The 13,577-nt window shown below is 41.1% G+C and overlaps 1 protein-coding gene across 1 annotated transcript in view; it reads right to left on the bottom strand.

Moving 5' to 3' along the window:
* WDR93 (WD repeat domain 93) overlaps positions 1–13,577 on the bottom strand; it is a 49,777-nt gene that overhangs the window by 27,659 nt on the left and 8,541 nt on the right. The window contains exons 4-7 of the mRNA XM_067696639.1: positions 13,046–13,417; positions 12,231–12,423; positions 10,317–10,381; positions 1,965–2,043 (exon numbers count right to left, since the gene is read on the bottom strand). Of these exons, the coding sequence (XP_067552740.1) occupies positions 1,965–2,043; positions 10,317–10,381; positions 12,231–12,423; positions 13,046–13,372 (664 nt within the window). The 5' untranslated portion in view covers positions 13,373–13,417. The remainder of the gene's footprint in view (positions 1–1,964; positions 2,044–10,316; positions 10,382–12,230; positions 12,424–13,045; positions 13,418–13,577) is intronic.

Here is a 13,577-nt window from a genome sequence, read left to right as displayed (position 1 = left end):
ACAGTTTTTAACCAAACTGTCTGTGCCGCCTGGTCTCTGTGTTTTCTAGCTTCCAATGGTAAATTCCACTGATGTTTTGTCTCACAGCTATTCCCGTCTGGGGAGGAAAATGGCATATATAGAATCAATAACTGAGAGGGGTATGGCTGAGAAAGGGTTAGAATTGTGAGAGATGCCCCAGAGAATTCTTCTGACCAATATTTGAGGAGATGACAACCCATGGGGTGGTTGTGAGACTATCTCATCAAAGAAACATGCTCAGCTTCTATACTGAACCCCTGCCAACCTGGGAAAAGTCACTTTCCTATGATGGGATTCTGGCTAAATGTTTCCTTAAAAAAGTAATCTATATAGACACGTTGATTTCAGACTTCCGGCCTCCAGAGCTGTGAGAGACAAAATACCTGTTATTTTAGGCCACCCAGTTTGTGGTACTTTGTTACGGCAGCCCTAGGAAAATACTACAGATAGTATATAAGTTTCTTGTGATGCATAAAGCATTATAAAATATGTGTCTTTCTCTAGCACCTAACATATGAGAGGCCTGGGGCAAGAATATACATGGAGGCCCATACTGCATGTCTAAATATTTAAAAATTAAAAATCAAGCTAACAATCATTTGAATAAAATATGTTCTATCACCACAGGAATAAATGCAAGAGGCAAGATCCAACATTGAATGCTAAAAATGGTGGGCAAAACTTTAAGGAGACAATAGTCTCCTTAGAGACTAAAGTTTAGAGACTAAACTTTAATGCTGGGCATAGTCTCAAAGTATCTCCCCCCAATTTTTTATCAATCACTGTGGAGATTTCAAAATGTCTCAAAATTCTTTGATCCTCCTACAACCAGGAAATGGTGTTTACATCCTCTCCCCTTGAGTGCGGTCTGGACTTAGAGTATGGAAAGGGAAAAACAGTAGCTCAACTGTGGAGGAAACTGGCAGATCACTTTAACTAAATGATCAAGGTTAACATCAGCAGTAGTGCTATCACATACACCCCTAATATAATACAACAAAAAGTTCTTTTGCGGGACTTTACCCCAAATCCTTAACCCTGGTTGAATCATGAGAAAAAATTCAGACAAACTGAAATTCAGGGACATTGCACAAAATATCTGACTGGTACTCTTCAAAAGTGTCAAGGTCATGAAAAACAAGGCAAGGTCAAGACATCACAAATAGGTATAGATAATATGACGATGACTAAATGTAATATGATATCCTGGATTGCACCTTGGAGCAAAAAAATTAGAAGAAAAACTGGCAAAATGTGAAAAAAAAACTGTAGTTAATAGTATTATACCAATGTTATTTGCTTAATTTTGACAACTGTACCATGGTTTTTTGTTTTTGTTTTTTTTTTTTGCGGTACGCGGGCCTCTCACTGCTGTGGCCTCTCCTGCTGTGGAGCACAGGCTCTGGACGTGCAGGCTCAGCGGCCATGGCTCACGGGCCCAGCCGCTCCGCGGCATGTGGGATCCTCCCAGACCGGGGCACGAACCCGTGTCCCCTGCATCGGCAGGCGGACTCTCAACCACTGCGCCACCAGGGAAGCCCTGTACCATGGTTTTGTTAAATGTTGGCATTAGGGAAACTGGGTGAAGGGTATAAGGGAACTCTGTCCTATCTTTGCAACTCTTCTGTAAATTATTTCTAAATAAAATGTTTGGGACTTCACTGGTGGTGCAGTGGGTAAGACTCCGTGCTCCCAATGCAGGGGGCCCGGGTTCGATGACTGGTCGGGGAATTAGATCCCGCATGCTGCAACTAAGAGTCCACATGCCACAACTAAGAAACCGACATTCCGCAACAAAGATCCCGCATGCTGCAAGTAAGACCCCCGCCCCCCGCATAGCCTAAATAAATAAATAAATGAAGTTTAAAAGGTTTTGGAGAAAAGTGATTATCTGCAAGAGATTGCAAATCTGAATCTTCTTAAGAGCCTTTGGTTAATCTTACCTTGTAGGAGGAAGGCTGCAAAGTCCCCTCCTTCAGAAATCTCCATCTTTATACAGGTGGTTTGCTTGCTGGTATCATCCTGAAAGGAAGAGAGATACTGAGAGAGGAAGTTCAGCCTGATGACAGAAGAGAATGTATTTCAGGGCTTTTTGTAGTTCACACCAGGGAAATAAATCCTTTTAAAACTTGAGGCATAAAAAGATGCCTCAAACTGCTTCAAACTTTCCATTTTTGCACAGGAATTAGACAAGATTGTAAGTAAAGAAGTGGAACTCAGTTTTCTGTCTAAAGGGTTTGGGACTTATTTCCTGGTTTCTTAAGTACTCCTGATGATTTGTAGTGATTTCATACTATCTGATCTCCTGGTCAGGTTTGCAAACCCTACAGATCTATGCCACCACTCAGGTATTCAAAATGAGCTGAAACATGTTCTACATGACACTGAAAACTCTGGTAAGTTGCTTGAAAAAAGGCTCTGTCTAGGCTACTGTAGTGTCATAGTCTGATTGGGCTGCTAAAACAAAACACCATAGACTGGGTGGCTCATAAACAATTAACATTTATTTCTCATAGTCCTGGAGGTTGGGAATCCAAGATTTCCAAGGATTTCTGGCAGATTCAGTGTCTGGTAAGACCTAGCTTCCTGGCTCATAGACCACCTGCCACCTGTGGCTATGTCCTCATGTGGTGGAAGGGTTGAGGGAGCTCTCTTGGTCTTATAAGGGCCCTAATCCCATTTATGAGGACTCTGCCCTCATGACCTAATCACCTCCCACATTAGGGATTAGGATTTCAACATGAATTTTAGGGAGACACAAACATTCAGTCCATATTAAGTAGAGACTGAATGTAACCCTACAATGAAACCTGCTCAAACTTTGGGCCAGGTAAAAAAGACTCAATGTGTACGGTTGTGCTCTACCTTTAAGGAGCTCTAAGACTAGCAACATAAGGTGGCTAGACAAATTAGGCTGGTGAGTCCCCTAAATTATTTAAGAAGAATGAGTTTTAAACATTTTTAATTTTTGTTTTTCTTTCATTTTATTTTTCTTTCATTTATTTATTTGGCTGCACCAGGTCTTAGTTGTGGCATATGGAATCTTTAGTTGCTACATGTGAACTCTTAGTTGTGGCATGTGGGATCTAGTTCCCTGACCAGGGACTGAACCCGGGTCCCCTGCATTGGGAGCATGGAGTCTCAGCCACTGGACCACCAGGGAAGTCCCTCACTTTCTTTCTTAAAAAATTAGAGTATATTTGACATACAATATAGTTATTAACAATTTTAAAAGTTTATGCTCCATTTATAGTTATTATAAAATACTGGCTATATTTCCCATATTTTACAATATATCCTTGTAGCTTATTTTATATGTAATAGCTTGTACCTCTTAATCCCATACCCCTATATTGCTCCTCCCCACTTCCCTCTCCCCACTGGTAAGCGTTAGTTTGTTCTGTATAATTGTGAGTCTGCTTCTTTTTTGTTATATTTACTGGTTTGTTATATTTTTTAGATTCCACATATTAGTGATATCAAACAGTATTTGTATTTCTCTGTCTGACTTTTTTCATTTCATTCATAATACCCTCCAAGTCCATCCATGTTGCTGCAAATGGCAAAATATCATTCTTTTTATGGCTTAGTAGTATTCCTGTGTGTGTGTGTGTGTGTGTGTGTGTGTGTGTGTGTGTGTGTGTGTCTTCTTTATCCATTCACCTGTTGATGGACTCGTAGGTTGCTTCCATATCTTGGCAATTGTGAATAATGCTGCTAAGAACATTGGGATGCATGTATCTTTCCGAATTAGGGTTTTTGGGTTTTTTTCCATTATATACCCAGGAGTGGAATTGCTGGGTCATACAGTAGTTCTATTTTTAGTTTTATGAGAAATCTCCACACTGTTTTCCACATTGACTCCACTAATTTACATTCCAACCAACAGTGTATGAGGGTTCCCTTTTCTTTACACTCTCACCAACATTTGTTGTTTGTGTTCTTTTTTTGTTTTTAAAGGGCTTTTGTTTTTTGGGGGGTTTTTAATATTTATTTATTTTGGATGTGCTGGGTCTTAGTTGCGGCACACAGGATTTTCGTTGTGGCATGTTTAGTTGCAGCATGTGGACTTCTTAGTTGCGGCATGCATGCAGGATCTAGTTCCCCGACAAGGGATTGAACTCAGGCCCCCTGCATTGGGAGCGCAGAGTCTTACTCACTGGACCACCAGGGAAGTCCCTGTGTTCTTTTTGATAATAGTCATTCTGACAGGTATGAGGGATATCTTTGTGTGGTTTTGATTTGCATTTCTCCGATGATTAGTGACGTTAAGCATCTTTTCATGTGCTTGTTGGCCATCTGCATTTCCTCTTTGGAAAAATGTCTATTCAATTGTTCTGCCCATTTTAAAATCAGGTTGTTTGTCTTTTCGATGTTGAGTTGTATGAGCTATTTATATATATTGGAAATTAATCCCTTGGTTGCATCATTTGCAAATATTTTCTCCCATTCTTTTCATTTTGTTTATGGTTTCCTTTGCTGTGCAAAAGCCTTTAAGTTTAATTAGGTCCCATTTGTTTATTTTTGCTTTTATTTCCATTACCTCAGCAGACAGATCCAAAACAAATATTGCTGCGATTTATGTCAAAGAGTGTTCTGCCTATGTTTTCCTCTAGGAGTTTTATAATATCCGGTCTTACATTTAGGTCTTTAATCCATTTTGAGTTTTTTTTTATATTAAAGAATGTTCTAATTTCATTAGAACATTAAAGAATTTTTTTCTATTAAAGAATGTTCTAATTTCATTCTTTTACATGTAGCTGTCCAGTTTTCCCAGCACCACTTACTGAAGATACTGTCTTTCCTCCATTATACAATCTTGCCTCCTTTATCATAGATTAATTGAGCATACATGCATGGGTTATTTCTGGGTTTTCTATCCTGTTCCACTAATCTATGTGTCTGTTTTTGTGCCAATACCTACTATTTTGATTACTGTAGCTTTGTAGTATAGTCTAAAGTCAGGAATTGTGATTCCTCCAGCTCTGTTCTTTCTCTAAATTGCTTTGACTATCCGGGGTCTTTTGTATTTCCATACAAATTTTAAAATTATTTGTTCTAGTTCTGTGAAAAATGCCATTGGTATTTTGATAGGGATTGCATTGAATCTGTAGACTGCCTTGGGTAATATGGTCATTTAAAAATATTTTTATTTATGTATTTTAATATCAATTTGTAGGTTATAGAAATTTCAAATGTACATGAAGACAAAAAATAGTATAATGAACCCTGTGTATCCATTACTCAACTTCACCAGTTATCAATAAATGACAAATCTTGTTTTATTGTCTCCCAACTTCATTAAATATTTCTATTTAATGAATCCTAGTTCCTTAATACCACCTACTATCCAGTCTGTTTTCAAATTTCCTCAATCTAATAAATACCTCTCCACAACTGGTTTGTTCAAATCAGAATTCATGTGTAACTGATTCACTTTGCTGTACACCTGAAACTAACACAACATTGTAAATCAACTATACTCCAATAAAAATCTTTTTCAAAAAGTCACTATCAAAACTGAGAAATCAGGATTCAAATGAAGTCCATGTATTGTATTGAGTTGGCCAAAAAGTTCATTCGGGTTTTTTGTAACGTCTTACGAAAAACCTAAATGAACTTTTTGGCCAACCCAATATTTCGTTAATTTATCTCTTAAGTCTCTTTTAATTTATAACTGTTACCCTATTTGTTTTTCTTTTCACCATTTTTTTGTTGAATAAACCAGTTCATTTGTCCTGTGGAATTTTTCACTTTCTGGATTGGACTGATTGCATCCCATGGCATTGTTTACATGTATTTCCTGTAAACCAGCAACCAGTTCTAGAGGTTTGATTAGATTTAGGCTCAATTAAAACAAAAGGCCAGAATACTCCACAGGTGTTTGGTGTCTCCCTCCGGCATCATATGAGGAGGCTCATAATAGCTAGCTGTTCTTTCTTTTGCTTTTTTTTTTTTTTTTTTTTTGCGGTACGCGGGCCTCTCACTGTTGTGGCCTCTCCCGTTGCAGAGCAACAGGCTCCGGACACGCAGGCTCAGCGGCCATGGCTCATGGGCCCAGCCGCTCCGCGGCATGTGGGATCTTCCTGGACTGCGGCACGAACCCGTGTCCCCTGCATCGGCAGGCGGACTCTCAACCACTGCGCCACCAGGGAAGCCCTGTTCTTTCTTTTAATAATGTTCATGGTGATCATTGACAAGAGGTGTCATCCTGGCTCATCAATTATAAAGTCCCCCATCAGCACTGATGGTCGTTACCTAGACCATTACTCTGCAAAATGGCTACAAAACTGATATCCCCCAATTCTATCATTCCTTCTGCATTTGTTAGAATTCTTCTATAAAGAAAATCTTTCCATTTTTTCATCATCAACTATTTGATTACCCTGAAATACAGCCTATATGGGAAAGTCAAGATAAATGCTGATGCTCTCCCTAATCAGTTTTCAGAATACTGAGTTTGTACCCTAGCAACTTCCAGAGGTAATAATGAAGTCCTTAAAAAAATATGTAATGAATTAACTTTTTTTTTAACACTTTTGGTGTGTTCTAATCCACCAACACTACTTTTTTTTTAATGTCCCTGTCAAGTTTGGATATCACAGTTTTGCTGGTCTCCTAAAATCAGTTGATGAGTATTCCCTGTATTTTTTTTAGAGAGATTTCTTTTTACATAAAATTTAAAAACAGTTGGGGCTTCCCTGGTGGCGCAGTGGTTGAGAGTCCGCCTGCCGATTCAGGGGACACGGGTTCGTGCCCCGGTCCAGGCATGCCGCGGAGCTGCTGGGCCCAGGAGGCATGGCCGCTGAGCCTGCGCGTCCGGAGCCTGTGCTCCGCAACAGGAGAGGCCACAACGGTGAGAGGCCTGCGTACCGCAAAAAAAAAATAATAATAAATAAAATAAAATAAAAACAGTTAAAGGGACTTCCCTGGTGGCACAGTGGTTAAGAACCCATCTGCCAATGCAGGGGACACGGGTTCGACCCCTGGTCCGGGAAGATCCCACATGTCGCGGAGCAGCTAAGCCCATGCGCCACAATTACTGAGCCTGCCCTTTAGAGCCCACGAGCCACAACTACTGAAGCCTGCATGCCACAACTACTGAAACCCACGCGCCTAGAGCCCGTGCTCTGCAACAAGAGAAGCCACCGCAATGAGAAGCCCGCGCATTGCAACAAAGAGTAGCTCCCACTTGCCGCAACTAGAGAAAGCCTGCATGCAGCAACAAAGACCCAACACAGCCAAAAATTAATAAATAAAATAAATAAATTTTAAGAAAAGAATAAAGTACTTTGTTAAATAAAATAAATAAAAACAGTTAAAGGCACAGATATTAAATGTACAACTTGATGGGTCTGGACATATGTATACATCCATGTAACTAACACACAGTCAAGGTATAAGTTCCTTAGTGCCCTGTTTCAGTCAATTACACCTCTATAGGCAACCAACGTTCTGCTCTTCCTCACCAACATAGCTTGGTTTCAACTGTTCCTAAATTTCATGTAACTGGAATCATACAGGGCCTATAACATCGGCAGCCTCTGCACCCTTTCTCCTTCAACATCACACTCCACGGTTTATCTCCTACACGGCAAAGGCACTTCCTGGGTTTTTCTTTATGGCAGTCTGTTGTCCAAGTACCTCTTCCTTTGTGTCCTTACTGGTGGTGAAACCGTATCTGTTGTTCACAGGAACAATCTGACTGTTCCCCAAACGTTTGTTGCCATAATCTCCTTGTCCCCACCAGCAGGCGCAACTCCTTGCACGGGTGGTGCAGGTGTGGGCAGTGTGGAGGGCTGTGGGCTGCTGGGTCTCCACCTCCTTGCTCAGGCTTGTGGTCATGGTGACTGGGGCCGGCTGTGACAGCTGTGGTTCCTCCTGGGGTGTGAGGGCCACTAGGCAGGGCGGCGGTGGGGTTTCTCAGAGCTCTCTGGGGTCCGCTCTCTGCTGCTGATACTGATAGAACTCTAATAGCATCTTTTATAAATTAATTAATTAATTAATTAAATTTTGGCTGTGTTGGGTCTTCCTTGCTGCACGTGGGCTTTCTCTGGTTGCAGTGAGCGGGGACTACTCTTTGTTGGTGTGCGTGGGCTTCTTATTGCAGTGGCTTCTCTTGTTGAGGAGCATGGGCTCTAGGCGCGTGGGCTTCAGTAGTTGTGGCATGCAGGCTCAGCAGTGTGGCACACAGGCTTAGTTGCTCTGCGGCATGTGGGATCTTCCTGGACCAGGGCTCAAACCCGTGTACCCTGCATTGGCAGATGGATTCTTAACCACTGTGCCACCAGGGAAGTCCCTAATAGCATCTTTTGATGAGCATAAGTTTTAAATTTTTTAGCAGCTTTATTAGGGATGTGATAACATAATAAACTGCATGTTTAAGGTATACAGTTTGATTAGTTTAGACATGTATATCCCTTGAAACCAGCACCACAATCAAGAAAGTGGACATATCCACCACTGCCAAAAGTTTCCTCCTGCCCCTTTGTAAGCTTTCCCTCCACCCCTCTCCCAACTCACCCCAGGCAAAAACTGGTGTTTCCTGTCACTAGATTAGTTTGTATTTTCTAGAATTTTACATAAATGCAATTGTACAGTATGTATGTATTCTTTTTTGTTTCTCTTCTTTCACTCAGCCTATTTATTCTGAGATGTAGCCATGTTGTTATGTGCACCCTTTTTACTGCTGAGCAGTATGTACCATGATTTGCTTATCCATTCACCTGTTGATGGGTGAATTCTGGTGAATTCAGTGAGTTCAGTGAGGTCTTTGTTGCTGTGTGGGGGCTTTTTCTAGTTGCGGTGAGTGTGGGCTACTCTTCGTTGAGGTGCGCAGGCTTCTCATTGAGGTGGATTCTCGTTGTGGAGCACAGGCTCTAGGCGTGGGACTTCAGTAGTTGCAGCACACAGGCTCAGTAGTTGTGGTGCACCGGCTTAGTTGCTCCGCGGCATGTGGGATCTTCCCGGACCAGGGATTGAACCTGTGTCCCCTGCATTGGCAGGTGGGTTCTTAAACACTGTGCCACCAGGGAAGCCCAGAAGGTTTTAGTTTTGATGAAGTCTAATCTATCAATTTTTTTCTTGTATGGAATGTGGTTTCCGTGTTGTAGTTAAAAAATCTTTGCCTAACTCAAGGTCACAAAGACTTCCTCCTATGTTTTCTTCTAGAGGTTTTATAGTTTTAGATTTTTCATATAGATAGATGACCATTTTGAGTTAATTTTTGTATATGTCATGAGGAATTAAAAGTATCTAATTTCAATGAAGTCCAATTTCAGTTTTTTCTTTTATGGATAGTGCCTTTTATGTCCTAAGAAATTTTTGCCTGCCCCAAGGTTGCAAAAAACATTTCCTGTGTTTTCTTCAAAAAGGATAATGTTTTTAGCCTTTACATTTAGGTCTATAATCCATCTCAAATTAATTTTTATATATGATGTGAGGTAGGGTTGAGGTTCATTTTCCCGCATTTGTTTATCTAGCATTCCAGCATCATTTGTTGAAAATACTTTCTTTTTCCCACTGAATTGCTTTGGTGCCCATCAATAGTATTTTTTATAAAACAAACTACAACTAAAAATATACTCTGAGCAATACCGCCTCTTTTTTGGATTAATTAATTAAAAAAAAAGACACTTTCTAAGAACCTATAGTATGCAGGCAATGTACTAGGAACAAGAAATATATGGTGAATAAGCCATGTCCTCTGCCCTCAAGGAACTTACATCCAGGAGAAGCAGCAGTCATATAAACAAATAAGTGTGGAGGGTAGAGAAAACACTGTGATAGAAATTCTTTCCTATATGGTGGTGGCACAGAGGAGGGAGGGATCAACTTCTCTTGGGTGTATCAGGGAAAGCATCTCAGAGGAGGGGATATTTGAGCTGGTCTTGAAGAATGAGAGAAATTTAAGAGGTACACACAGTAGGTAGGGAGAAAAGGAGAGCCTTCTATGCAAAGGGAACAGCATGGACAAGGGAACAGGATGTGAAGCAGCCTGGAAATTTTAGGGACTTGTAAGCAGTTATTAGACATGTTGGTCTGGTGCTCAATCTGGACCAGAGTTCCTTAGTCATTTTCTTCTCTTGACAACCGGGAAAATGAATCCAAGGCATTCAGTATGTACCCTCTGATGGTGAGGGATCTTTTAATTGGATATTTTGGAGGAAGCTCTCTGGCCAGGGAGGTCTCTATTTCTTTCTACTCTAGGATGGCTGTCATTGCCTCCACGTTAAAAGTAAACTTGATTTGCTACGGCTTTTGGCCCAGCTACAGATGAAAGAACATGAGCTTACCGCTTCATTGATGGCTTTAATGAGGTAAAGACCATCCTTATAAAAATAAAATAGTCTAATGATACCTGAAACAGAAAAATAAGTAAGAGTGAAAGACAGGCAGGTGAACTGAAGAAAAGTTGAAATTTTATATTTGACTTTCTGAGATATCATGATAAACTCATGCATTATTAGGCTTCCTGCCTGGCCCCTCCACTGCCCGTGATCATCTTGGACTCCTTGCCTTCTTCCACCCCTCACTTGAAATGTTCAAGTTATTCTCCCTCTTGGGTCGTCTCGGTCTACACTGGCCCTACCCTCTTCTTCTAGAATCCTCTTGTAAGCACTTCGGCCACACCAATCCACTCGTGATTTCTATTCACCTGTTTTAGCACATCATCCCATAGTGTTTCACATTGTTATCCAACTGCTTCCTGTGAGTGTTTTTTATTCCTCGAGTGAGTTCACAGATTCTCTGAGGGAAAGGATCACATCTTACTCTTCTATGTGCCTCATTTCTCACAGCCCAACAAGCTCCTCATGCAGTTAATTTTGTTGATACAATAAGTAATTTTGTCATTCTCATTCTCATTTAACCTAAGGGCTCTAGTTGTGGTCATCATCCACCATGACTTCTTGCCTCTTTCTTTAGGTGCCTCCCAGACACTCATAACCTGCCCCTACAGCCATAATAATGACCTTGCAGAGGTATCTGGATCACTGTGGGTGACAGTCTAACTCAACCCAATAAACATTCATGGGATATCTGCTCCATGACCACAAATGTGCTAGGGACAACCAAGGCAGTCTCTGCCCTCAAATTCATCACATTGAGAATCACACAGACAGGAAACTAACTAAATATAATGCAGTGTGATAAATGCAGTCCTATTTTTACACCAAACTCCTCCTGAGTATCAACATTCCCACTCCAGGTGCCTCAAAGATGTGCATGCTCAAATAGAATTTCTCAACTCACAGACCCCTGAAATCTTATTCTCCTAAAATTGCTTATCAAGTAATGACATCATCATCCACCTCATTATCTAAGGAGGAAAGGAGTAATTTTTCTTCACTTACCCTCACATACCGCCCTACTCCCTGACCCCATACATATATTCCATCACTCACCAAGTTTTTCTACTATATTTTCCTTTTTTTAAGCTTTTTATTTTGAACTAATTTTAGACTTAGAGAAAAACTGCAAAAATAGTACAGAGTTCCCTTATAATCCCTCACCTCATTTCCCCTAATGTTAACATCTTACAGAACTACAGTACAATTTTCTTTTCATTTTAACAGCCCCTGCCTTGGTTCAGGCCTTCATAATTTCTCTCCTAAATGAATGCACTAGCTCTTCCTGGTCTCTCTACCTCTCCATGTGACTTTTGCAAACTCCTATCAGGGTGCTCTTCCTAAAATGCCAGTTGGGTCAGGTCACTCTCCTGCAGACACGTATCTTCCAGGACACTGTCCATAGTTCTCTATACTATGGTCCCCATGTCTGGGTCATCCTCAGGCTGAGGAAGAAAAGCAAGCCTGGCTTAAATGAGCAGCAGGATTGCTGAGTGCTGGAAAGGATGTGGACTCTGGGCCCACACTGCCTGGTTCAAATCCTGCCTGTGCCACTTACTTTCTGCATTACCTCTAGTAGGTTATTTAACCTCCATGCCTCAGTTGCCTCTTCTGAAAAACAAGAATAATAAACTGTATTTACCTACTAAGGCTGTTGTGACGGTGAAATGGGCCAACATGTGTGAAATGTTAGAATAGTGCCTGGCACACCATACTGTCCTGCAGATGTTAGTTAATACTACATGACCAGGGAGAACTCTCCAGGTCTGGCCCCTCCCATGCCTGGAAAGGAGATTAAGTTGAACAACAGTCTACAGGTACCTATAAATTAGGCTAAAAAGGAAGATGAAGAACGGGTACCCATTTCATCCACAGAAGCAATAAGTATTTCACTCCCCAAATCTGTGGCCCAGATGTAAGTGACATCAACCTTAAGTTTCTCCCAAACATATATTCGTTTAGCGTTGTACAGATTATAGATGGAGAATCCTTTGGTTCCTCCAATAAACACATAGTCTTGGGAAATAGCCATACAATTCGGCATTTTGTTGAGCTGGGAAAAGAAAAACATAGAAAAAAGGAATGATTTTTCAGTTATCACCATCTGCAAGTAATATGAGCTAACTTTTCAAAGAGGGAAGCAGGTCCCTCCTAGTTATAGTATCATGTCCAAACACAGTGCCCATCTAAATATCTTGCCCAAACATCAAGAAAGTCATAGCATTCTACTCTTAGGGGAAAGGGGCGAGAAAACAAAGAAGTTGAGAATAAATGCTCATTCACAACACTAAGCGTGACCACAGGCCCTGTGGTGAGTGGACCAGTGGCCCCATTCCCTGTACTTTATTCAACTAGAACACTGGTAAGAACTATAACTGACACACTGGCAGATTTTCAACCGTCAAGCAAGGGAGTGATTAATACACTCTGAAAGATTTTTACATAACAATAGGATGTAAAAGATACATCTGTATAATCTTCAATTAACCAGAACACCCATTTCCCCAGGCAATTACTAGATCTATTTTAATCAACACCAGCATGCCTATAATCTTTCAAAAATGCACTGTCCTATTGAATGAAGGTTCCTGGTAGTAATTCCTTCCCTGGATCAGGTGTTATCATTTATTAACACTCAGTTCAGAAACAAGGCCGCCTTGTCAGCTGCTCCATACCTTGCTTTCTAGAAGTGGAGGGTAGATGGTGGGCTGGATGCGGCTGAGCTCAGCTTTCCTCGATGCATCCCTCTCCTCAATAATTTCCCACGAGTGGTCAAACAGAAAGTTCACTAGCTTGTTGATCATTCGATAAGGCTGAGGTAGGGAATCCTGCTCTTGATCTGGACCCTTGAAGACCCAATCCTCTTCATCATCCTTAGACCAGTCCTTCTCTGTAGGGGACGGCACCTCCAGTGTCCCCTTTCGTGTTAAAGTGGGCAGCTTCAGCTTCTGGGCTCGACTTCCTTTGGGAGATGTCATCACAGAAGGTGGTGCTGGAAACATCTATGAAATTCTGAAAAACTGATCTAGGAAGTAAGCCAAGGTACTCTGCAAAAAAGGGGAAGTTATCATAAGACAGCTCATCATCCTCCTTAGCGTATTAGCCTATGGGAACTATTTATTCTAGAGATTGGCATCTGCGTTATTGCCACATTTCTAAGATATGGTCTTCATATTAATAAGGGTGTTAGCAGAGACAGGTATTGAC

The sequence above is a fragment of the Pseudorca crassidens genome, chromosome 1 (genome assembly GCF_039906515.1).
Source record: "Pseudorca crassidens isolate mPseCra1 chromosome 1, mPseCra1.hap1, whole genome shotgun sequence".
NCBI lineage: Eukaryota > Metazoa > Chordata > Mammalia > Artiodactyla > Delphinidae > Pseudorca > Pseudorca crassidens.
Note: the sequence above shows the minus strand (reverse complement) of the source record. Positions and strands in the feature narration are given on the sequence as shown.